Source organism: Heterodontus francisci, chromosome 35 (assembly GCF_036365525.1).
Source record: "Heterodontus francisci isolate sHetFra1 chromosome 35, sHetFra1.hap1, whole genome shotgun sequence".
Classification (NCBI taxonomy): Eukaryota; Metazoa; Chordata; class Chondrichthyes; order Heterodontiformes; family Heterodontidae; genus Heterodontus; species Heterodontus francisci.
In genome coordinates, this window is record NC_090405.1 from 37,252,944 (window position 1) to 37,280,155 (window position 27,212).

At 46.6% G+C, this 27,212-nt stretch overlaps 1 protein-coding gene across 2 annotated transcripts in view; it reads left to right on the forward strand.

Moving 5' to 3' along the window:
• Positions 1 to 878: 878 nt before the first annotated feature.
• The window catches only part of LOC137350617 (AP-3 complex subunit beta-2), a 197,088-nt gene continuing 170,754 nt past the window's right edge, over positions 879 to 27,212 (forward strand). Inside the window, exon 1 of one of the 2 annotated variants that reach the window (XM_068015359.1) lies at positions 879 to 1,038. In XM_068015359.1, coding sequence (XP_067871460.1) covers positions 932 to 1,038 — 107 coding nt within the window. In that variant the 5' untranslated portion in view covers positions 879 to 931. The remainder of the gene's footprint in view (positions 1,039 to 27,212) is intronic. The other variant, XM_068015360.1, reaches the window with a different exon arrangement.

Consider the following 27,212-nt stretch of genomic DNA (forward strand, 5'->3'; position numbering starts at 1 on the left):
TTACTTGGTCTGGCCTATATGTGACTCCAGACCCCCTCTTAACTGCCCTCTGAAATGGCTGAGGGTAATTAGGGATGGGCAACAAATGCTGGGCCTTGCCACATCGCACGAAAGAATTTTTTTTAAATGCCTGCGTATTTCCAGAATTTTCAGTTTCGAGTTCAGGTTTCCAGCAAGCGCAGCATTTTGCTTTTGTGTCAAAAAGTACTTAATTGGCTCCTGGCGTAAGGCTCTATATAAATGCAAATTTGTTAAGGAGGAGAATGGGGTGAGAAACCTACAAAATACTAAAAGGGATAGACAGGGTAGATGGAGCTAAGATGTTTCCCCTGGTTGGGGAGTCTAGAACCAGGGGACACAATTTCAAAATAAGGGGGAAGCCACTTAGGACGGAGATGAGGAGAAATTTCTTTACTCAGAGGGTTGAGAGTCTTTGGAATTCTCTTCCCCAGAGGGCTGTGGAAGCTCAGTCATTTGTGTATGTTTAAAGCAGAGATTGACAGATTTCTAAATGCAAATGACGTAAGGGGATATGAGGATAGTGTGGGGAAAAAGGCATTGAAGTGAATGATCAGCCATGATCGTATTGAAAGGCGGGGCAGGCTCGATGGGCTGAATGGCCTACTCCTATGTAACTATATTACAACAACGAGTAATTAGGCAACAACTAATGAATTTTAAAACAGTGAGGACACTTCAAAAGAGCCGTGAAGAGGATGAAATCTCAATGGAAATGAAATGCTTTCTCTGATGAGACAGAGACTTTTGCAACACAAGGTTCTATCCCCGCCCACTCTCGCCATGTGATCGGGTGACGTCACCCTCTCTCTGACGTCAGGGCGAGCTGCTGTCAGCAGGCCCCGCCCCTTGAAAAGACTCTTCCCGGTCCGGAGCTCAGCGCTAATCCTCGGGCTGCTATCTCTTCAGCACCATGTCGTCCGGGCCGGCTTACAACGAGGACAAGGGCTCATCCCTGGGGGAACCCGAGTACGGACACGACCCGGCCAGCGGAGGCATCTTCTCCAGCGACTACAAAAGGTCAAAACATTCAAAATAAATCGGGAATAAATAGGATTAAGGTTGATTGAAGAGGGGAGGGGTGAGGGTGGCTGGTCTCTGGCGCTCCTCCGGCGCGGCGTTGAGGTTTTATTCTCAATGCATTCAGATAAATGCAGATTTTCACTGCGAATGCAAAGACATTCTGTGTCCTCCCAGATCCGGGGGCTGCAAAGGAGGTGCTGAGCAAATTGGGAGATTGCAGGGTCTGGGGGAAAGATGAGGGAGGGTTGGGTGAGGCTGAGGGGATGGCCAGGCTCCCAGCCTCCCCACCCTCTGGGAGTCTCTGTCCTGCACAGGTTTTGCGGGGGAGAGGGGGGGGGGCGGTTGGGTGTGGGATTGTAAATGCCTTTTGATGCAATGTCCTCATTGTAGCTCTGGTACCCAGGCTGGAGCCTGAGGGAGGAGAGAGAGGCAGAATGCAAGTGGGGGTGGACCATCAAAAGCCCCTGGGTGTGCGGATGACAGGAGGACAGTGCAGACAAACACAGCTCAGCTTCCCTGTTTAAGCTCAGCCTGAGATTTGGCAGTCAGGGCAGTCAAGGTTTTAGTTGCACGGATTCAGGTGATGGTCCAGAAACACACAGGGAGAATGTACCTGAAGGTTAGTGTGTGAGGAGGGACCCACCATCCCGGAAATAATCACTTTCTGCTGCTCTCTGCTGCTTGGCCGGGTGCCATTTCCTACCAGCAGCGTTCCTGCAGCTTTATATAGCAGATGGTTCTTGTTTACTCAGTGTTGCAATGGCATGAGGTAAAATTCAAGTTCCCGTTGCCGTGGGACTTGCGTCTGTGTTATTTCAGTTCACATAATCCCTTGCACAGGCCTCCCGTGTGCACTGACCACCACCCAGTCTCGTATGGATAATACCCCCCCCCCCCTCATCTGTTGACGGTTGTATGCACACTGGGCACTGCCCAGTTCCTGGCACAGGTACCTGTTGTTCCTGTGTTCGCCTCAACCATGAGCATCATCGTACTCAAGGCCGGTCTTCTTCTCTAGGAGCAGGAAATCTGACAGTCAGTGGTGAACTGCCCACCACTACCCCACGTGAGGTCATCTATCTCAGCACAAATCAAGCCTAAACAATGTGATCTAGTTAGTCACAGAATAAACTTTCTGTGTCATTGGCACAGCCCGTAAACCCTACGTACTGTGATTTCTTTTTATTCATTCATAGGATGTGGGCATTTATTGCCCATCCCTAATTGCCCTTGAGAAGGTGGTGGTGAGCTGCCTTCTTGAACCGCTGCAAACACCCGCAGTGCTGTTAGGAAGGGAGTTCCAGGATTTTGACCCAGCGACAGTGAAGGAACGGCGATATAGTTCCAAGTCAGGATGGTGTGTGACTTGGAGGGGAGCTTTCAGGTGGTGGTGTTCCCATGCTATGGCTGCCCCTTTCCTTCTAGTTGGTGGAGGTCACAGGTTTGGAAGGTGCTGTCTAAGGAGCCTTGGTGCATTGCTGCAGTGCATCTTGTAGATGGTACACACGGCTGCCACTGTGCGTCGGTGGTGGAGGGAGTGAATGTTTGTAGATGGGGTGCCAATCAAGCGGGCTGCTTTTTCCTGGATGGTGTCGAGCTTCTTGAGTGTTGTTGGAGCTGCAGCAATCCAGGCAAGTGGAGAGTATTCCATCACACTCCTGACTGGTGCCTTGTAGATGCTGGACAGGCTTTGGCGAGTCAGGAGGTGAGTTACTCGCCACAGGATTCCTCGCCTCTGACCTGCTTTTGTAGCCATGGTATGTATATGGCTACTCCAGTTCAGTTTCTGGTCAATGGTAGCCCCTAGGATATTGATAGTGGGGGATTCAGCGATGGTAATGCCATTGAATGTCATGGGGAGATGGTTAGATTCTCGGTCAGTCTGTCAGTCACATACAGACGTTACTGTGTCTGCTTACTGCACAACCATCAATCTGCTAGAGCAAACCTTCAGTCTGGGCCAATTGATGTTAAACATCTGAAAGCTTGTTATGGAAAGATAATGCTGGAGCCTATCTTTACTGAGCTTCACATTTATTGTACAGAGCAAAAGGATTATAAACATGTAGCTCCTCACTCAACAGTCTCCGCCAGTCTCAGTGAGTGTTTGCTTATAAGTGCTCAACAAACCCCAATTAACACCCTTCACCTGCGTATAATCAAACCATTGACAAACGATTGATTAACAGTTAATGCTTGTCAATACTGTTTTTATAGAGAGACCCCCATCTGTAGTGATGCCCTGTCAAGGAAGGTATTAGCAACTAGCATTCATACAGCATTTTTTTAGCCTAGAAAAACCATCTTGAGCTGGAGAAAGTTAGAGATAGGGGTGGGGGCTGGTCACAAAGGTCTTTAAACACACGATGAGAATTTTAAATGGGAGTTGTTGGGGGATCTGGAACCAGTGTAGGTCAGTGAGTGGAGCAAAACACTGATGGGTGATGAGACTTGTGCCAGGATAGAATATGGAGAGCAGAGTTTTGGATGAGCTGAAGTTAAGGAACGACGAGGTGTTCGAACCTGCCTGGAAGTGACAAAAGGCATGGATGATGGTTTCAGCAGCAGATGGGCTGAGCCAGGGTTGGAGATCTGTGACTTTGGGGAGGTGCGGTCTTTACCATGGTGAGGCTAAGAAGTGGGGAGCTCACCTTCGGGCTGAACAGTTTGGTTGAGCCTGAAACCCCGTGGCCAGGGAGGGGGATGGAATCGGTGGCAAAGCAATAAAATATGTGAGGGGAGGGCCAATGATGGTTAACTTGAGTCTTCCGAACGTTTAACTGGTGGATATTGTGACTCATGCATGACAGCACGGGGACAGTGAGAGGCAGAGAGAGGTGGTGGAGAGGTAGAGCTGGGTGTCGTACGTGTGGATGATGTTGCAGATGATTATGTAGATAAGGATGAGAGATGGCTAAGGTTAGATACTTGGGCGACTCCGGCGGTACTGGTCTGGGAGTGGGAAGAGAAGCTATTGCTGGAGATGTTTTGGCTGCAGTCGGAGGAGAGAGGTGTCGCTGACTTCATCAAAGCTTGCAGTGAAGATAAGGCACTAAGACTGCACGGTCACAGAGCATGCCATTTGTGATTTTGATTAGGGCTGTCTCAGTGTTGTGGCAGAGTTGGAAGTAATGCTCCATCTGATGATCACTGGTGATCAGTGTATTCCATAAAGTAACATCCTCTGTAGAGGACTTTGACCCCTCTACAGTCTCTATAGCAAACTGCAATTTCTGCAGAGAGGCTTTGTTTCCAGGGATTGAAAGCCTGTGTTGGGGCAACGACCAATTTCCTCATTGCCTATTCATTTCCATACCTATGATGGCAAACCAGAGAACAGAAAGTGTACACAGTGCGAGGACACAGCGTTACTGGTGCTACAGCAGCAGTTTTGACCACCCCAGCGTGCTGAGCACAGTCAGTCGTTAAAGAGCAGTGAGAGCAAAGACAGGACTATTGAACGCAACTTCCCACCTCTATTATGATAGGTTATGAAAGCCAACCAATTGTTGGCAGGTTGTACATGCTGTAACAATGAGCCTACAGGCTGCACAGTGAGAAAGGTGCCCCCCCCACCCCCCCGCCCACCACAATGTTAATAATATCACATGATTCTGTAAGAGAGCGCCTGGGCTCACAAAACAGGATAGTTTAACTAATCCCCTTTTTAAGTATCTAGATAGCATTTCTTCTGAGTCGAGATGGTGCATTGGAGATCTACTTTGAGGCCTACGGCTCTCCAACCTGCTCCGGGACATGCAAGGGTTGGGGGTGGGGGGGATGGGGGGTGCGGGATGATGGGGTGGTGGTGGTGGTGAGGGGGTGGTTTCTGTCCCTGATAGCAATGATACAGTTGAGGGCTGAAACTCTCCACATGCGGAACCAGGAACCAGAGCTTGGGCCCTACTCCTGCACCGAGTTCCACCTCCTCCAATCTTTGAGAGTTCAAACAGATGATTATGGCCCTAATTTTAAAGTTGGGGGGAAGGGGGAATGGGTGGGGCGTGTGTGGGCTGGTGGGTACAGTGTGGGCAAGCCCTGAAGCAGATGGTGAACCCCGGGATTTGGAAGCCTGACCAGTCTTAGCGGTGGGTTCCCAGAGTCCTGTCCAAACTAGGCCAAATCCCAGTAAGCAGGAATTCCACAAAAGGAGGCTACAGCGGGAACCAGTGGGATTATTCTGGGGGTGGGTTTGGGGAGAAAGGGGAGGTTCTGTCTGCATTTGGGGGTCTCTGGAAGTGCTCATGGTGGGTGCTAGTACGAGGGAGGCCTACAGCACTCCTGCTGGATATGACCTTAAAGAAACCTATAGGTCCATTTTATAAACTCTGACCCACGCTCCTCCTCCCGGCAGGTCTGGAGTGGTGGGGGAGGGGCGAGGAGGGAAGCTGTTGCTGCTTCTCGCGCTCGGGCCTCCAACTACTATTGCAGTCAGGCCCAATGATGCCATCAAGGCCCGATCTGCATATTTATAGAAAGTCTGCTTCCTTCCTGCCAATGAGCGGCTCAGCTGTCAGAGGGGTTAAGTGACCATTTTATTTTTAACTGCCCCCCGCACCCGGCCCAGTTTGGCAGGGGGGGTTAAAATTGGGGGCGTTGTGTGTCTCTCTAGAATCTATTTACCTGATTTTTGACCTGTCTGGCCTAATACATTGGTTGGGAGACTGGCCTGATAGATTTGTACGCTCCTCTTCCCCTCGTATTATCCCCGTGGTGACAGCTCTCTTTAAAGGGAACTTGTTTCCGTTTTACCACCACAAGGGAAAACGTTGCCTTTAGATGCAATATGTAGAAAGGTCATAATTCTGGCAGCGCGCGCCGTGCAGTTGTCTTACGAAACTTTCCAGAGAGGCTCAGCTCATAGAAACAGAAGTTATTTAATATTTTTAAGATCAAATTCTGAAGAAACCTTTGCACTGGGAAAACGAGCTACAATGATGCAGTGCTTCCCAGCAGAAGTTTGCACGGTGGTGAGATCCTTGAGGAGATGGCTGGCTGATATCTCCGCAGCATGTGCTCTGGGAGAGTTATCCAAGCCTCTGGTTTGTTAATAAGGATTTGAAATTTGCCAAGTAGGGTTGAGCTACTCTACAAACAGTTAAGATTGGGAAATGTATTTGCACAGGAATATCTCTACTAATAAGTTGTGTTTGAGAACAATTATAGTTGAGTACTAGTTATAGTTCTAACCAATGTTTTTTCCCCTAAAAATATACTTTACTCATAAAATTTGTAAAAATACACATTATAACAGTTCAAATTTGACTGCATAAAGTACAATACAGATTGGTTTCTTTCAATACAGTGGATGAGGTGCCTCACTACACTATTTTTATTCTTTCATGGTTGTGGGCATCGCTGGCGAGGCCAACATTTGTTGCCCATCCCTGTGGTGAGTTCCCTTCTTGAACTGTTGCAGCCCATCTGTTGTGACTTTTCTGTAGTGCTTGCCTTGGTAGGCAGAGGGCATTTAAGAGTCAACCACATTGCTGTGGGTCACATGTAGGCCAGACCAGGTAAGAATGGCAGATTTCCTTCCCTGAAGAACATTAGTGAAGCAGATGGGTTTATGCAATCAATGATAGTTTCATGGCACCATTACTGAGACCAGCTTTCAATTCTAGACTTTTTAAAAAAGTAATTGAACTTAAATTCAATCAGCTATCTTGGTGGGATTTAAACCCATATTCCCTGGGCCTCCGTATTATAAGTTCAGTAATATTATCATTACACCACCATCTCCCCTTTGTGGATTAGAGTTACAATGCACATTTACATTTGAAATGGCTGACTAGCTGCAGGTGTGTCCATGGTGACACTGTTTTAGCACATATGCTAATTTTAGAGAAAACACCTTTATATGCACACTGGCACAATGCAGGCAAATGTACTTCACTAGTATATATTTATTTAACATTTACCAGCATTCAGGAATCGAGGAATGGAAGTACACACCAATCAAAGAGCACTCTGCTTTTTGTCTTAGCATTTTACCAACAAATGCACCAAAAGGTTAAAGTTCATGTGCGTGCTCTGTGCGAATGAGCATTGAGATCACATGCCCAATCAGGAATGTGGATGATGTGTTGAACAACACTGCTCTAAGCTAATAACCCAGGGAGCACGATTTCAAATCCAATGAGGGGAGCTTGTGAAACTGGATTCACCAGGTCCAGTAACTTGGGGAAAGAGGTCGTGAGGAGAGGCGTATTGTTCAGACAACCCAACGAGTTTGTTCATATCCTTCAGGGAAATGAAGCTGCCACCTCCGGTGGCTATGCCCTCTATGTGACTCCAGCTCTTTGAAGAAGGCCAGCAGGCCACTCAGCTGTATGAACTTTCACTACTCGGGAAGAAAGCCAATATGCCTGAGAGATTTAAAACAAGGAGCTCCGCTACCCTCGGTGAAACTGTTCTGGTGTGTCACCATTGGGCTGTCCTTGAAGGCGATAGGAAAAAGCCTCATATTGAGGGGCAGTATTACTGTCAGAGGTATAAACTATTTACATCAGTTTTACCTTTGTATTTGGACAGTATAAAGTTGTAGATAATTTCAACATTTTTTATGGTTAACTTGTTATATTAGAAGTCATTTGGTATCAGCATGTAGTACGTCAGAATGTAGATGGAAGCGTAACATTACAAAGAGACATTGATGGGTTAAGCGAATGGGCAAAACTGTGACAGATGGATTTCAGTTGTAGGTAAATGTGAGGTCGTCCCCTTTGGACCTAAAAAATGATAGAACAGGGTACTTTTTAAATGATGAAAAGCTAGAAACAGTGGAAGTTCAAAGAGACGGAGTGGTGGGGGGATGGGTGGTGGGATGTGGTCCAGGTACATAGATCATTAAAATGTCGTGAACAGGTACAGAAAACAATCAAAAAAAGCTAATGGAGTGCTGACCTTTATATCTAGAGGACTAGAATACCAGAGGGTAGAAGTTATCCTTCAGATATTAAAGCCCTGGTTAGACCACACCTGGCGTACTGTGTGCAGTTCTGGGCACCACACTTAGTAAGAATATATTGGCCTTGGAGAAAAGAGCAGAATGATGCCTAGATTCCTGTTATGAAGAGAGGTAACACAAATTCCAATTATATTCCCTGGAATTTAGGGGTGATTTGATTGAAGATATTCAAGGGAACGGGGTAAATAGAGAGAAACTATGTCCACTAGTTGGGGACTCTAGGATTAGGGGGCATAGTTTACAAATTAGAGCCAGACCGTTCAGGAGTGAAATTCAGAAACACATCTAAATGCAAAGGGTGGAAGAAGTTTGCAAATCTCTCCGCAAACAGCAATTGATGCTGGATCAATTGCTAATTTTAAACTGAGCTGGATAGAGTTTTGTTGGCCAGAGGTATTAAGGGATATTGAACAAAGGAGGTTTGGTCAGAAATCAGCCATGATCACCTTGAATGACGGAACAGGCTCGAGGGGCTAAATGGCCTCCTATTCCTATGTTCTGATATTTACTCCGTTTAAGAATTGAAAAGTAGAGAAATTATGCTAAATTTTATCGAACCTTATTAGACCCACACTTCGATTTTTGTGTGCAATTCTAATCACCATATTGTAAAAAGGATTAACAGGCGGAGTCACTTTTCTTTTGAAAAGAGATGGTTGAGGGGTGTCTTTAAAATTATGAAGGGTTTTGATAGAGTGGATACAGAGAGAATATTTCCACTTGTGGGGAGGGGCGTAACTAGAGGCCATCAATATAAAATAGTCGCCAAGAAATCCAATAGGGAATACAGAAGAAACTTCTTTACCCAGAGAGTGGTGAGAACGTGGAGCCCGCTACCACAGGGAGTGGTTGAGGGCAGTAGTATAGGTGCCTTTAAAGAGAGGCTTGATCTGCATAGGAGGGAGAAGGGAGTAGAGGGTTATGTTGAGAGTCAGACGAGGAAGGATGGAGGAGGCTTGACTGGAGCATAAAAGCCGACATGGATTGGTTGGGCCGAATACCCTGTTTCTATGCTGTATATCCTATGAGGGTTCAAGGGCTATTGTGATGTTTGAGGAGCTGAGACTAATGTGTGTCAGTTAGGTGAGCTTCGTTCATGTTCGAGACTGTTTCAGCTCCGTAACCCAGTGACGCGTATATCTGGTGATGCAAACACAGAGCTGGGTAAAGCTACTACCAGAGTGACAGTGGGAGTTCACTGGAAAGTGGTAGGTGAGTAAAAAAGGAAGTGTTATCAAACTGAAATCTAACTTAATTTTATAACTTAAAAAAAAAAATGCCTGGTGGCAGTTAACAGTTAATCAGCTGTAAGGAAGTCCCTGAATAGGTGTCAACTATTGTGGCAAGACGTTGATTGTCCAGTTGTAACCAGTCTGTTACAAAAAGCTATATATAAAAGCGATATCATCTAAAGAACAGAGCTTGATGATAATTGGGTGGATCTGCTATAGGCAGTGGCTTGTTAAACAGAGTGACAATGGAAATTTGGTGAGAGTTGGAATTAAGTGTGAGGGGAAGGAGATGCTGGGTAATTTAAACCAAGGGGCGCAGTAAGTTAAGTTAAAATATAATCAGTGATTAATTAGATCAAAGGGGATAAAATTAAAATGAACTAAGTAGAAGATAAAAAAAATTAGAGAGACCCAAATAACATAAAATAAAAAATGTGGTATACATAATAAATAGAAGTAAGGGGTTACTAAACTAAATCTCATAAGTAGATAGATTTTTAAGCAAAATGATGGGGTTGAGACCCGTTGCCTGCAATTCCTGTGCCATTTGGGAACTCCAGGATGCTTCACGTCTCTTGGATAACCACATGTGCAGGAAGTGCCACCAATTGCTCAAACTCGAGCTCAGAGCTTCTGAGCTTGAGGAGCGGCTAGAGTCACACCAGTGTATTTTGGAGACTGAGAATTTCCTGGAGTTCACGATCCAGGAGGTGGTCATTCTGCAGCTACATCGAGCCCAGGAGGGGAGTAAATGGGTCAGAAGAGGCAGGCAGTGCAGGAATAATTCAAGAGTGTGGCACTTTCAAACTGGCTTTCAGTGCTGAATACTAGTGAGGTGATGACACCTTAGGAGAGCGCAGTCTACAATACATCCACAGCTCCATAGGGAAAATAACTGCACAAAGGAACATAGCAAAGTATAGAAATACAAAAGTCATAGGGGATTCGAGAGTCAAGGGGTTAGACAGGTGTTTCTGTAGCTGCCAATATGAGTCTCACTTGGTGTATTGCCTCCCTGGTGCCAAGGCTATCACTGAACGGGTGCAGAACATTTTGCTGGGGGAGGGGAGCAGCTGGAAGTCATGGTCCATGTTGGAACCATTGACATAGGTAGGAAAAGGGTTGCGATCCCACAGAGGAAGTTGAGGAGCAGAACCTTAAATGTAGCAATCTTTAGATTCCTCCCAGTGTCATGGGCTGGTGAGTGTAGGAGCAATAAAATAATACAGGTTAAGTGTGGCTGGAGAAATGGTTCAGGATGGAGGGCTTTCGATTCCTGGGGCATTGTGACCAGTTCTGGGGCAGGAATGACAAGTTGCACCTCAATGTTTTAAAAATTTATTCGTGGGAAGTGGGCGTCGCTAGTCAGGCCAGCATTTATTGCCCATCCCTAATTGCCCTTGAGAAAGTGGTGGTGAGCTGCCTTCTTGAACCGCTGCACTGCATGGGAGATAGGTATACCCACAGTGCTGTTGGGAAGGGAGTTCCAGGATTTTGACCCAGCGCCAGTGAAGGAACGGCGATATAGTTCCAAGTCAGGATGGTGTGTGACTTGGAGGGGAACTTGCAGGCGCTGGTGTTCCCATGCATCTGCTGCCCTTGTCCTTCTAGTTGGTAGAGGTCACGGGTTTGGAAGCTGCTGTCTAAGGAGCCTTGTTGAGTTGCTGCAGTGCATCTTGTAGATGGTACACACTGCTGCCACTGTGTGTCGGTGGTGGAGGGAGTGAATGTTTGTGGATGGGGTGCCACTGCTTTGTCCTGGATGGTGTCGAGCTTCTTGAGTGTTGTTGGAGCTGCACCCATCCAGGCAAGTGGAGAGTATTCCATCACACTCCTGACTTGTACCTTGTAGATGGTGGACAGGCTTTGGGGAGTCAGGAGGTGAGTTACTTGCCGCAGGATTCCTAGCCTGTGACCTGCTCTTGTAGCCACAGTATTTAAATGGCTATTCCAGTTCAGTTTCTGGTCAATGGTAGCCCCTAGGATGTTGATAGTGAGGGATTCAGCGATCGTATTGCCATTGAATGTCAAGGGGAAATGGTTAGATTCTGTCTTTTTGGAGATGATCATTGCCTGGCACTTGTGTGGTGCGAATGTTACTTGCCACTTATTAGCCCAAGCCTGGAAGTTGTCCAGGTCTTGCTGCATTTCTACACTGGCTGTGACCAATGTCTTCACAGGGAGGTTAACTCATGCTGTCAGGGAGAGGGTTTAAACTAATTAGGCCAGGGTATTCACACCAGGATGAAACGTTGGACAGGAGATACAAGGTGCACAGAGGACAGGGACAGATAAATGCATTAAAATATAAATTAGTTTAGAAATAGGAGGGATGAGACGGGGAAAATGCGGGGCAAAATAAGACGAGTTTAGAGTGGATGTGCGTGAATACGTTGAGTGTGGGTAAAGAAGGTTGGTGAGGTGCAGACTCAAGCCACCATATGGCACTATGATATAGTGACTATATGGAGACCCGGGTCAAAGAAGGGGAGGAATAGGCACTTAATATTTCTGATTGCAATCTATTCAGGGAGGATAGGGGAAGGAAATAAGGATGGGCTGGTGTTATTGATCAGCGATAGTATTACAGCCCTAGAAAGGGATGAGGGTTCAAAGACAGAATCTATTTGCTTCAGATAAGTAACAATAGAGGAGCTATTATGCTGCTGGGTATGTACTATAGACCATCAAATAATGGGAAGAAGATAGAGGAGCAAATTGCAGAAAGGTGCAAGAACTACAGAGTAGTAATAATAGGAGACTTTGATTATCCTAATATAGACTGGGATAGTGACACTAAAGAAGGCAATGAGGAAGAGGAATTCTTGAAATATGTACAAGAGAACTTTCTTGATCCGTGTCTTTCCAGCCCAACGAGGAAGGCAGCAACGCTGTATCTAGTCCTGGAGAATAAAATGGGGCAAGTGGAGCATGTTTCAGTGGGGGAGCAGTTGGGAAACAGTGATCACAATATCATTAGGTTTAGAATAATTACGGGAAAGGACAGGAAAAATTAAATGTGAAAATATTCCACTGGAGGAAGGCTAATTTTAGTGAGTTGAAATAAGATCTGGCCCAAGTGGATGGGAATCAAATATTAGCAAGTAAAACAGTGTATGAACAATGAGAAACCATCGAAGAGGAGATAGTTAAGGTTCAGGCTAGAAAAAGGAGGCTTATGACAAATACTGTGTTCATAATTCAGTGAAGAACTAAGCTGAATATAGAAAGTACATGGAGAACTGAAAAAGGAAATAAGGGGATAAAGAGCGTGTTTGAGAATAGGTTAGTTGGTAGCATCAAAGGGAACCTAATGTCTTTTATAAATACATTATTAGTCAAAGGAAGGGTGTGGCCAATTAGGGACCAAAAAGATCATTTTTTGGAGGCTGAGATAATAAATGAGTACTTCATATCCATCTTTGCTGAAAATGGAGGATGCTGCCTATTTTACAGGAAAGGGGGAGGGAGTAATTAAATTGGAGATAGAGATAGTACTGAAAAGGTTGGCATTCCTTAAAGTATAAAAGTCACCCGGTCTGGAATGGATGCAACCTAGGTTGCTGAAGAAAGTAAGGGTGGAAATTGCAGAGGCTGTGGCCACAACTCAGGGAGGTGTGAAGTTTTTGTTAGGAAGAATGGGGAGAAGCGATATAAATTAAACGGTACAATGTTAGAGGGGCTGCAGGACCAGAGAGACCTGGGAGTGTATGTACACAAATCTTTGAAGGTGGCAGGATTAGTTCAGAAGCGCTGTTAGGAATGGATATGAAATCCACTGTTTTATAAATAGAGGCATAGAGTACAAATGCAGAAAAGAAAACTCTGGAAATAATCAGCGGGTCAGGCAGCATCTGTGGAGAGAGAAGCAGAGTTAACGTTTCAGCTCAATGACCTTTCATCAGAACTGAGGACGAAAGTAAGGAAGTGATGCTAACTCTTTGTAAAACTCTGATTAGGCCCCAGCTGAAATGTTGTGCCTACTTCTGGGCACCAAATATTGGGAAGGGCGTCAAAGCCTAGGCGAAGGTGCAGAGGAGCTTCACTAGATTGGTGCCAGGCATGAGGGACGTCAGTTACATGGAGAGACTGGAGAAACTTGGGTTGTTCTCCTTCGAGCTGAGAAAGTTAAGGGGAGATTTGATAAAGGTATTTAAAATCGTGAAGGGTTTTTAATCGAGTAAATAAGGAGAAACTGTTTCCAGTGGGAGAAGGGTTGGTAACCAGAAAGCATAGATTTAGGGGCCAGGATTTTACAGGACCCAGCGGGAAAGGGAAGGCGGAGCCAGAAGAGGCTGGCGAAGGCCCTTCTGCCCTGACTTACGTTCCCGTAGCGATCACACGCGGTCGGCCAATTAATGGCCGACAGGCAGGGTGGCGAGAGGCGGGTGTTGAGGCCGCGCTGTCACCTGACATGAAAGGAAGTGCTAGTGCCATAGAGTCATTTATGGTGCAGAAAGAGGCCATTTGGCCCATCGAGTCCATGCCAGCTCTCCACGGAGCCATCCAGTCAGTCCCACCCACTCCCCTACTCGCTCCCCGTAGCTCTGCAAGTTTATTTCCTTCAAGTAGCCATCCAATTTTCTTTTGAAATCATTGATTGGCCCCACTTCCACCACCCTCGTGGGCAGCGAGTTCCAGGTCATTACCACCCGCTGTGTAAAACAAGTTCATCCTTACATTCCCCCTGCATCTCTTGCCCAAAACCTTCAACCTGTGCCCCCTAGTCCTTGTACCATCAGTTAATAGGAACAGTTTTTCCTTGTCTAACTTATCTAAGCATGTCATAATCTTGTACACTTCTATCAAATCTCCCCTCAATCTCCTTTGCTCTAAGGAGAACAACCCCAGCTTCTCCAACCTGACCTTGCAGCTAAAATCCCTCATCCCTGTAACCATTCTGATAAATCTGCTAGGTGGTAGGAGAATGATGGGGATGTGGCAGGGTATAAGGGATTAATGTAGGATTAGTATAAATGGATGGTTGTTGGTCAGCACAGACTTGGTGGGCCGAAGGGCCTGCTTCAGTGCTGTATCACTCATATGACTCTGTGACTCCATGACACCCTCTCAAGGACCCTCACATCCTTCCTAAAGTGTGGTGACCAGAACTGGATGCAATACTCTAGTTGGGGCTTAACCAGAGTTTTATAAAGGTTCAGCATAACTTCCCTGCTTTTATACTCAGTGCCTCTATTTATAAAGCCCAAGATTTTATATGCTTTGCTAACCACTCTCTCAATATGTCTTGCCATTTTCAAAGATTGATGCACATGCACAACAGGTCCCTCCTGCACATTCTTTAGAACTGCATCATTAAGTCTATATTTCCTCTCCCTAGTCCTTCTGCCAAAATGCATCACCTCACACTTGTCTGTATTAAACTCCATCTGCCGCTTGTCTGCCCATTCTGCTAGCCTATCTATGTCCTGTTTCCGGCAGTTCATATCATCCTCACTGTTTGCCAGACCTCCAAATTTGGTTTCATCAGCAAATTTTGAAATTCTACTCTGTATTGCAAGATCTAAGTCATTTATGTATAGCAAAAAAAGCAGTGGTCCCAGCACTGACCCTTGGGGAACACCACTGTCTACCATCCTCCAGTCTGAAAATAACCATTTACTTTGACCCGCTGTTTTCTCTCTATAAGCCAATTTTTTTAACCAATTGGACACTGACCCTCCTATTCCATGAGCCTCAGTTTTGTTAACCAGCCTTTTATCTGGTACTTTATCGAAATCTTTCTTAAAATCCGTATAAACAAAATCCACGGCATTCCTTTCATCAACCTTCTCTGTTACTTCATCAAAAAATTCAATTAGATTAATCAAGGATGATCTCCCATTTATAAATCTGTGCTGGCTATCCTTAATTAATTCAAACTTCACCGAGTGTCTGTTGATTTTTTTTCCCCCCCCCTGATTATTGTTTCTAAAACCTTACCCACAACTGATGTTAAACGAACTGGCTTTAGTTACTAGGACTGTCCTTTATACCCTTTCTTGAATAAGGGTGTCACATTTGCCATTCTCCAATCCTCTGGCACCCCAGTATCTAGGGAAGATTGGAAAATGTTGGCAAGCCCTTCCGCTAGCTCCACTCCACCTTCCTTTAGCAACCTGGGACACAAGCCATCCTGACCAGGTGTCTTATCTACGCTAAGCATAGCCAGCCTTTTCAGTACCTCCTCCCCCTTAACTTTACCCTACCCGTTGCCTCTACTTTCTCCGCTTCTACTGATATTTTGTCAGATTCCTCTTCCTTAGTGAACACTGATACAAAGTACTTATGAAGTATATTAGCCTAGCCCTGCACCTCTAAGTATATATTACCCTCTTTGTCCCTAATAGGCCCCACTCCACCTGTTACTACCCGCTTGCTACTTACATGCCGCTGGAAGATTTATGGGTTCCCTTTTATGTTGACTGCCATGTCTTAAAGGGCCTCCAGCACCTGAGCCCTGATGCAAAAGTCCTTTGCTGCAACTCTCATTCCTGCAAACATCCTCGGAACACTGACCCTTCCGACTTCCTCGGAACACTGACCCCTCCGGCTCGAGCCCAGATCGGTGGCTTCCCAACTCCGTCCTACCTATGGCTGCTGAAATTGACAAAAGAACCAGAGGTGACATGTGGGGAAAACAGTTTACACAGTGAGTTGTTATGACCTGAAAGGGCGGTGGAAGCAAATTCAATAGTAACTTTCAAAAGGGAATTGGATAAATACTTAAGAAGGAAACATTTGCGGGGCTATGGGGAAAGAGCCGGTGAGGGGGACTAATTCTTTCAAAGAGCTGGCACGATGGACTGAGTGGCCTCCCTCTGTGTTGTCTCATTCTATGATTCAATTGGTTCATGTTGGTGTTTACCCTCCACACGAGGAAGTAGTTGTAATCACATTTGCACATCCTGTTCTTCTATCCATTCAACCTCACTTCCTGCATCCACTTATCTGACCAAATCTTGAATGTTCATATCGTTTCAGCTTTGACAGTCCCTCCCCCCGACGTTAGGGTCATGGCAGTGGGGAGATAGCTGAAAAGGGCCTCTGGCAGAGGCCACCACAGGCCTCGAAGCCGGGAAGGCCCGACCCGATATTTCCGGCAACAGCGAGGCCTCATGGTGGCCCTCCCCGCCCTGGCGCCGCTCGGCGATGGGAGTCGGATTTAAATATGTAAAATAATTTAAATGAACGAATAAATTACCTTCTTGCTCCTGCCGTCCGTCCCGGAGCAATATTGGTGCCAGTGGCCGGCACTCCTGCACCTTCGGATCCCCATCCGGAATTCTGAGGTGGAACACTGGTCGGGATGGGGTGTGGTGGGGGGGGGGGTGGGTGGGGGTAACAGGTACTTTTTTCAGTGCTGGGTGGTGGTGAGGAGAGTGGCGTCAGAGTCATTTGATTGGTCTAGGGGCTGTGGGAAGGGTTAAAGTTTAAAGTTTGTGAACTTTGGGAGGGGAAAGGTCAGATGCACAAGCTGAGAGGCTTTTTTTGGGGATGGAGGGCAGGTAATTAATTCTTTGGTTGTTGGGGAGTGGGAGAGGGTCAGGATCAATTTATTTAACTTTGTAAAATCACTGTCTCTTTAAATATTTAAATTGAAATGTAGGGCTTGGAGCCCTTTACAAATGGCATCAGTGCCCGCACAAAAGCGGCTGGTGCCATTGCCGGTGTCGGAAACACGGCAGCCAATTTGCACACAGCAAGATCCCACAAATACCAATGTGATAATGACCAGATTATCTGTTCTTGTGATGTTGTTTGAGGGATAAATATTGGCCAGGACACTACGGATGTCTTGAAAATAAAAGTAAGGATGTTATGCTTCAGTTATACAGTGCAGTGGTAAGACCACATAGAGTGATACAGCACTGAAACAGGCCCTTCGGCCCACCAAGTCTGTGCTGACCAACAACCACCCATTTATACTAATCCTACATTTAATCCCATATTCCCTACCATATCCCGACCTTCCCTCAATTCTCCTACCACCTACCTACACTAGGGGCTATTTACAATGGCCAATTTACCTATCAACCTGCAAGTCTTTGGCTGTGGGAGGAAACGGAGTACCCGGCGGAAACCCACGCGGTTACAGGGAGAACTTGCAAACTCCGCACAGGCAGTACCCAGAACTGAACCCGGGTTGCTGGAGCTGTGAGGCTGTGGTCCTAACCACTGTGCCACCCCTTTCTATTAATACCTTTTTACCCTTTCCCTTCTATCTTCTCTTGTGTGTGCATGTGAGAGTGAATTCATACGTGGGTGGTGTTGCGAACATTTTTTTTTTATAGTGATCCAATTTTATTGAATACTATGTGCAGTTTTGGTCTCCTTATTTAAGGAAGGATGTGAATGCGTTGGAGGTGTTTCAGAGGAGGTTTACTAGATTGATAGCTGGAATGAGCGGGTTTACTTATGAGGTCAGGTTGGACAGACTGGGCTTGTTTTCACGAGAATTTAGAAGAGTGAGGGGAGACTTTATTGAAGTTTATAAGATCCTGAATGGTCTTGACAGGGTGGATGTGGAAAGGATGTTTCCTCTTGTGGGCAAGTCCAGAACTAGGGGACACTATTTTAAAATTAGGAGTCGCCCTTTTAGGACAGAGATGAGGAGAAATTTTTTCTCTCAGAAGGTTGTGCGACTTTGGAACTCTCTGCCTCAGAAGGTGATGGAGGTGGGGTCATTGAATATTTTTAAGACGGAGGTAGATTCTTAGGCACGGGAATCAAAGGTTATTGGGGATAGATGGGAGTGCGGAATTCGAGACAGAAACAGATCAGCCGTCATCTGGCAGAGCAGACGCGAGGGGCCGAGTGGCCTACTTCTGCTCCTAATTCACATGGTCGTATAACTCCCCTGCTTTTCTTCGAAATAGTGTCATGGGATCTTTTACATCCACCTGAGAGGACAGATGGGGCCTGGTTTAATATCTCATCCAAAAGATGAGAATAAGCAATGTTTAAACACTGTGCACAAGTTTTGGGACAGTTGCTTTTTACTTCAGGATCTACACCTGTTTGTCAGTTACATCATGCATTTGATGTATTTTATACTTATGTCTTCAACAGATTAAAAGTTTGAAAAACACATTTTATCAACATAGTCAGAAGGTCGCCACACTACCAGAAGGACGTGGAGGCTTTGGAGAGGGTACAGAAGAGGTTTACCAGGATGTTGCCTGGTCTGGAGGGCAGTAGCTATGAGGAGAGGTTGGATAAACTCGGATTGTTTTCACTGGAACGACGGAGGTGGAGGGGCGACAGGATAGAGGTTTACAAAGTTATGAGCGGCATGGACAGAGTGGATAGTCAGAAGCTTTTTCCCAGGGTGGAAGAGTCAGTTACTAGGGGGCGTAGGTTTAAGGTGAGAGGGGCAAAGTTTAGAGGGGATGTTCGAGGCAAGTTCTTTACACAGAGGGTGGTGAGTGCCTGGAACTTGTTGCCGGGGGAGGTGGTGGAAGCAGATACCAAAGAGACGTTTAAGAGGCATCTTGACAAATACATGAATAGGATGGGAATAGAGGGATACGGACCCCGGAAGTGCAGAAGGTTTTAGTTTAGGCAGGCATCAAGATCGGCGCAGGCTTGGAGGGCCGAATGGCCTGTTCCTGTGCTGTACTATTCTTTGTTCTTTGTTCTTTGTTGTGGGTTCAAAGCCCACTCCAGGACTTCAACATAAAAATAAAGGCTGATACTCCGCTGCAGTACTAAGGGAGTGCTACAGCGTCAGAGGTGCCGTGCTTTCGGATGAGTCTCAGCTCCCTCACGTAAAAGATCCCTTGACACTCTTTTGAAGAAGAGCAGGGGGGTTCTCCCCGGTGTCCTGGCCAATGTCTATCCTTCAATCAATATCATAAAAAACAGATGATCTGGTCATTATCACATTGCTGTTTGTGGGAGCTTGCTGTGTGCAAACTGGCCTCTGTGTTTCCTACATTACAACAGTGACTACACTTCATAGGTTACTCTTGAGCAGGTGATGATACAACTGAGTGGCTTGCTGGGCCACTTCCATAGGGCAGTCCAGAGTCAGCTCCGGTGGTGTGGGACTGGAGTCACATATAGGCGAGACCAGCTAAGGCAGCAGCTTGCCTTTACCAAAGGACATCAGTGAACCAGTTGGGTTTTCACAACAATCCAACGGCTTCGCGGTCACTTTTTATTCTACTGAGAACCCCTTTAGTTCCAATATTGAATTCAAATTCTCAAACTGCCCCTCTTGCAGCCAATCCAGGCCCTTTTTACTGATCTGACTCAGTGTCGCTCTCGAGTGGTTCTCACATGGCACTGCCGCCCTCAGCTGGGATATAAAAGATCCCGCGGAGAGCAGGGGGGAGTTCTCCCCAGCTTCCGGCCAGTGTTTCTCCCACAACCAGCATCATTTAAACTGATCGTCTGGGCACGATCGCATTGCTGTCTGGGGGATCAGATTGCGACAACACTTCAAAAGCACTTTGCTGTAAAAAGGTGGATGTGCGGGATTTGCTCGTGTTTGGAGTTTGTGCGCTACACATCGTCCCGATTTGCATCCCGATGGTGTCCTCAGACTGTGAAAGGTGTGTTATAACCATCGAGTCCCAGAGCTCAGTGAACTGCTCCTGGTTACCAGCTGGCTGCTCACTGTACAGTTAGCATGTCTCACATGTTTTCAGTAACCCGTCCCGACATAGATAGATATGTGTGTGTGTTTCAGTTTTCAGTGGAGAGATGGATGTGTGTGTGTGTGTGTGTGTTTCAATGCATGGGCGCCTCTGTAATATTAAGTGTGTGCATGCCACTTGCTGGCCTGTCTTTTTTTGATTGTGCAACACCGCAGCATGCTTTACTTGGAACTGTTGTGCTTGGACTGTGCCTTTGCCCCTTGCAATCCAGCGAGTTTAGCCAACAGGCACACTGGTCTGGATCTCCCTAGAGGCAATGGTTGAGTGCTTGCTATAATGGGCCTGTCAAGAAGCCTCAGAGTGATGTATTGAAAGATGTTAGCAGAGGAGCTCGTGATGGTGAGATAGTGGCTGTGTCACTGGGCTAGTAATCCAGAGGCCCCTGGGACACAGGTTCAAAACCCACCATGGCAACTGGTGGAATTTAAGTGCAATTCATAAGTTTAACTAATTATTAAAAATCTGTAATTGAAAGCCAGTCTCAGTAACAGTGCCAGGAATCTATCATCAATTGTCAATAAAAACTCATCTGGTTCACGACTGACCTTCAGGGAAGGAAATCTGCCATCCTTTCCTGGTCTGGCCTATGTGTGACTCCAGACCCACAGTGATGTGGTTCACTCTTAACTGCCCTTTGAAATGGCCTTGGAAGCCACTCCGTTGTCAAGGGCAATTAGGGATGAGCAACAAATGCAGGCCTTGCCAGCGAGGCCCACATCCCATGAAAGAATTTTTTTAAAAAATGATGCTCATGGCCTTGGAAGTGATGCTGCAGTCTGGGGTGAACCTGCTGCACCACCTTGTCGATGTAGATAGAGTCCGTCTCTACTTCTTGTCGCCCTTTGTTACCCACTTTCGAGCTGCTTTCTTCAACCCCTTTACAGGAACGCAGGTTTCACTCGTGGACCTGACAACCTCAGCTGTCGGTATCTTCCCACACAAGGGAAAGAAAGGTCTGCATTTATATAGCGCTTTTCAGGACATTTACAGCCAGGTATTTTTGGAGTGTAGTCACTGCTGTAATGTGGAAAATGCGGCAGCCATTGGGATAAATGATCAACTTAATCTGTTTCAGTTATTAGTTGAGGGATTAAATATTGACCAGGACACGGGGGAGAACTCCAGAACTCCCCTGCTCTTCTTTGAAACAGTACCATGGGGTCTTTTACATCCGGCAGACGGAACCTCAGTTTAACATCCCATTCAAATGATGCTGCAGCTTTCCAACAGCAGCTCGGATTTATAATGTATCTTTAAACCAGTAAAATGCTCCAAGGCACTCCACAGGAGAGTTGTCAAACAAAATTTGATACCGAGCCATATTTTGGGACAAATGAACCAACGCTCGGTCAAAGAACTAGGTTTTAAGGAGCCTCTTAAAGGAGGAGTGAGAGAATTCCACAGCCTGGGCCCCAGTCAGCTGAAGTCACAGCCGCCGATGGTGCAGTGTTGAAAATCAGGGATGTACAAGGAGTCAGAATTGGTGGAGTGGAGATATCTCACAGGTTTGTAGGGTTAGAGGAGGTTACGGAGATAAGGAGGGGGCGAAGCCCTGGAGGGATTTGAAAACGAGGATGAGAATTTTTACATTGAGCTGTTGCTAGACTGGGAGCCGATGTAGGTCAGGGAGCACAGGGGAGATGGGTGAATGGGCGATGGTGTGAGTTAGGATACTGACAGTAGGGTTTTGGATGAGAATTTATGGAGGGTGGAAGATGGGAGGCCAGCTGGGAGAGTGTTGAAATGGGCGAAGTCTAGAGGTAACAAAGAAGCGGATGAGGGTTTAAGCAGCTGATGAGCCGAGGAAGGGCGGAGTCAGGTGATGTTTTGGAAATGGGAGGTTTCAGTGATAGAGAGACTTTAGGGTCAGAATCTCAGCTTGGGGTCAAATGGGATGTCAAAGTTGTGAACAGTCTGGTTTAGTCTGAGACAGTGGCCTGGGAGGGGGTTGGAGTTGGTTACTAGGGAACAGCGTTTATGGTGGGGGACTGAAGATAATGACGTTGGTTGGCCCAGTATTTAGTTGGAGGAAATCTTTGTTCGCCCAATACTGGATGTTGGAGGAGCACTGTGACAAATCTGAGGCAGTGGATGGTGAGTTGAGCTGGGTACTGTCAGTGTACGATGGGCCAAAGGGCCTGTTTCTGTGCTGTGTAACTCTGTGACTCTATGACATGTGGAACCTAATGTGCTTTTGGATGATGTTGCCGAGGGGCTGCCAATAGATTGAGTCATAGAAACCCACAGCACAAAAGGAGGCCATTTGGTCCACCATGTCGGTGCTGACTCTTTAAAAGAGCAGTTGTGCTTAGTCCCACAATCCCTGCTTTTTGTCCGTAACCCTGCAAGTTCCTCATTCTCAAGTACCTGCTCAAATCCCTTTTGAAATAATTTATGGAAAAACCTTCAGTTACAGCATTCCAGATCCTGACAACTCCCAAGCAAAAATGTTTCCTCATCTCCTGTCTGGATCTTTTGCCAATGAGTTTAAATCTATGACCTGTTAATGATGCACTCACTAGAGGGATTAGTTTTCCTCCATCTACTCTGTCAAAACCTCTCATCATCTTGAAAGCCTCTAGCAGGTCAACTCTTCTCCCTTCCAAGAGGAGCAGTCCCATCTTTTCCAACCTCTCCTCATAACTGAAGTTGCTTATCCCTGGTAACATTCCATTAAACTTCCTCAGTTGCTGGGGACGAAGGATAGATCCTTAATGGATTCCAGTGATAATAGTGTAAGGGTGGGAAGCGAAGCCATTGTAGGGCTCCCACTGGACTGTCTGTCGCTGGGTATGTAATGTTGTGCGTGTGTGCCTCTAAATTTGTGCATGTTTGCAGTGCTGCAGACAGGTGTCAGCAGTGAGCTGCACATCTGCAGAACCATTAACCAGCCACGGGTTGTATTTATACAATGCCTTCACACAGCAGCCTCTCTAAAGCAAAGTTTGACACAGAGCCATGGAAGGAGATATTTGGTCAGATGACCAAAAGCTTGGTTAAAGAGGTAGGTCTTAAGGAGTGTCTTAAAGGTAGGAGTGGTGGAGAGTCAGGGAGGTGCGGGGAGGGAATTCCAGGTGACTGGAGGTGGGGACACCAGGGGTGGAGTAACTAAAATCAGGGATGCTCAAGAGGCCAGAATTAGAGGAGCGCAGATATCTCGGAGGGTTGTGGTGCTGGTGGAGATTGCAGAGATAGTGAGGGGAGAGGCCATGGAGGAATTTGAAAACAAGTTTGAGAATGTTTGTTTAAAATTAAGATGTTGCTCGACGGGGAGCCAATGTAGGTCAGCGAGCACAGGGGTGAGGGGTGAACGGGACATGGTGCGAGGTAGGACACAGGCACCAGAGTTTTGGATGACCTCAAGTTTACGGAGGGTAGAATGTGGGAGACCAGCCAGGAGTGCATTGGAATGGTCAAGTCTAGAGATAGCGAAGGCATGATTGAGGATTTCAGCAACAGATGAGCTGAGACGGGCGAAGTCGGGCGATGTTATGGAGGTGCAAATAGGCGGTCTTAGTGATGGTGCGGATATGAGGTCAGAAGCTCACCTCGGGGTCACATGTGACTCCAAGGTTGCGAACAGACTGGTTCAGCCTCAGACTATTGCCAGGGAGAGGGAAAGAGTCGGTAGCGAGGGAATGGAGTTTGTGGTGGGCACCAAAGACAATGAGTTTGGTCTTTCCAGTATTTAGTTGGAGGAAATCCTATACTCATCCAGAACTGGATGTCGGTTAAGGAATAACCTGAACTCTTGTAAACAACACTATCGACAAATTCCTCCTCACCATCGCCTCCCATAAACATAAATCTACAAATCCTACCAATCATTTAATAACTGTGTAGTAACAAATGACACTGACTATACCTTCAAATGTCTTCTGTGTGCTTTTGTGTTAAAATTTTCTTTAAAAGTTAGTTTTACTAATCAGATCAAAATTTTTCCTACGTGTGATTCACTGAAGATCTTTTCAGCTGTCGAACTATGAGAGGCTCCTTTCCTAGTTGAACCTCTTCCTCCCCCTTTACCTTCTCCTGTGTCCCACTATTTCCTGACTGGAGCTCCCAGATTTAGACCATCCCTATTCTGGAAGCAGCTGGTAGAAGATTCCCCAAAGGTATCCCTAGCTGAGTTACATTCCCGTTGCTATAACACAATTTCTAACACCTCCCACACTGCCGAAGGGATATAGAGGCTGGAATGTATTACTAGTTAGTTGAGACATCGAGGTGCTCAGGTGACATGACAAGCTGAGAGCCAAGGCAAGCTCAATGGGTGAAAAGACTGTGGTTAACCCACTGTGACACACAATTACCCCCACACCCCACACCCCAAACATCTCCCACCTCCCCCCCCACCCCCCCACCATAATATAAGCTTTTACCTCAAACTGCCTCTGAGTACTTAGCAGAATCATATACATTTATAGTACAGAATCAGGCTATTCAGCCCATCAAGTCTGTTCTGGGGTTCATCTCTCCTGCTTGGTCCCGATATCCTCGAATATTCTACACAGTCTAATCCCAATCTCCTGCTCGCCCCCAATACCCTGCAACAGTCCATCCAGTGTAATCCCACTTCTGTTCACTCCCGAAACCCTTTAATATCCCACCCAGTTTAATCCCAGTCTCTTGATCACATTCTGTACACTTTAATATCCCACTGAGTCTAATCCCACTCTCCCGCTCACTCCCAATACCCTTTAATATCCCACCCAGTTTAATTCCCCTCTCCTGCTCACTCCCAATACCCTTTAATATCCCACCCAGTTTAATCCCCCTCTCCTGCTCAATCCCGATACCCTTTAATATCCCACCCAGTCTAATCCCACTCTCCTGATCACTCCCTGTACCCATTAATATCCCACCCAGTTTAATCCCACTCTCCTGATCACTCCCAATACCCTTTAATATCCCACCCAGTTTAATCCCACTCTCCTGATCACTCCCAATACCCTTTAATATCCCACCCAGTTTAATCCCACTCTCCTGATCACTCCCAATACCCTTTAATATCCCACCCAGTCTAATCCCACTGTCCTGATCACTCCCGATACTCTTTAATATCCCACCCAGTCTAATCCCACTCTGCTGATCACTCCCGATACGCTTTAATATCCCACCCAGTCTAATCCCAATCTCCTGATCACACCCTGTACGCTTTAATATCCCACCCAGTTTAATCCCACTCTCCTGATCACTCCCGATACTCTTTAATATCCCACCCAGTCTAATCCCACTCTCCTGATCACTTGCTGTACCCTTTAATATCCCACCCAGTTTAATCCCACTCTCCTGATCACTCCCGATACGCTTTAATATCCCACCCAGTCTAATCCCACTCTCTTGATCACTCCCGATACCCTTTAATATCCCACCCAGTCTAATCCCACTGTCCTGATCACTCCCGATACGCTTTAATATCCCACCCAGTCTTATCCCACTCTCTTGAGCACACCCTGTACCCTTTAATATCCCACCCAGTCTAATCGCACTCTCTTGAGCACACCCTGCACCCTTTAATATCCCACCCAGTCGAATCCCACTCTCCTGATCACTCCCTGTACCCTTTAATATCGCACCCAGTCTAATCCCACTCTCTTGATCACTCCCGATATCCTTTAATATCCCACCCAGTCTAATCCCACTCTCCTGATCACTTGCTGTACCCTTTAATATCCCACCCAGTCTAATCCCACTCTCCTGATCACTCCCGATACTCTTTAATATCCCACCCAGTCTAATCCCACTCTCCTGATCACTCCCGATACGCTTTAATATCCCACCCAGTCTAATCCCACTCTCTTGATCACTCCCGATACCCTTTAATATACCACCCAGTTTAATTCCACTCTCCTGCTCACACCCTGTACCCTTCAATATCCCACCCAGTCTTATCCCACTCTCTTGAGCACACCCTGTACCCTTTAATATCCCACCCAGTCTAATCGCACTCTCTTGAGCACACCCTGTACCCTTTAATATCCCACCCAGTCTAATCCCACTCTCTTGATCACTCCCGATACCCTTTAATATACCACCCAGTTTAATTCCACTCTCCTGCTCACACCCTGTACCCTTCAATATCCCACCCAGTCTTATCCCACTCTCTTGAGCACACCCTGTACCCTTTAATATCCCACCCAGTCTAATCGCACTCTCTTGAGCACACCCTGTACCCTTTAATATCCCACCCAGTCTAATCCCACTCTCTTGAGCACACCCTGTGCCCTTTAATATCCCACCCAGTCTAATCCCACTCTCTTGAGCACACCCTGTACCCTTTAATATCCCACCCAGTCTAATCCCACTCTCTTGAGCACACCCTGTACCCTTTAATATCCCACCCAGTCTAATCCCACTGTCCTGATCACTCCCGATACCCTTTAATATCCCACCCAGTCTTGTCCCGCTCTCCTGAGCACACCCTGTACCCTTTAATATCCCACCCAGTCTAATCCCACTCTCTTGAGCACACCCTGTGCCCTTTAATATCCCACCCAGTCGAATCCCACTCTCTTGAGCACACCCTGTACCCTTTAATATCCCACCCAGTCTAATCCCACTCTCTTGAGCACACCCTGTACCCTTTAATATCCCACCCAGTCTAATCCCACTGTCCTGATCACTCCCGATACCCTTTAATATCCCACCCAGTCTTGTCCCGCTCTCCTGAGCACACCCTGTACCCTTTAATATCCCACCCAGTCTAATCCCACTCTCTTGAGCACACCCTGTGCCCTTTAATATCCCACCCAGTCTAATCCCACTCTCTTGAGCACACCCTGTACCCTTTAATATCCCACCCAGTCTAATCCCACTCTCTTGAGCACACCCTGTACCCTTTAATATCCCACCCAGTCTAATCCCACTGTCCTGATCACTCCCGATACCCTTTAATATCCCACCCAGTCTTGTCCCGCTCTCCTGAGCACACCCTGTACCCTTTAATATCCCACCCAGTCTAATCCCACTCTCTTGAGCACACCCTGTACTCTTTAATATCCCATCCAGTCTAATCCCACTCTCTTGAGCACACCCTGTACCCTTTAATATCCCACCCAGTCTAATCCCACTGTCCTGATCACTCCCTGTACCCTTTAATATCCCACCCAGTCTTGTCCCGCTCTCCTGATCACTCCCTGTACCCTTTAATATCCCACCCAGTCTTGTCCCGCTCTCTTGATCACTCCCTGTACCCTTTAATATCCCACCCAGTCTTGTCCCGCTCTCTTGATCACTCCCTGTACCCTTTAATATCCCACCCAGTCTAATCCCACTCTCCTAATCACTCCCGATACCCTTTAA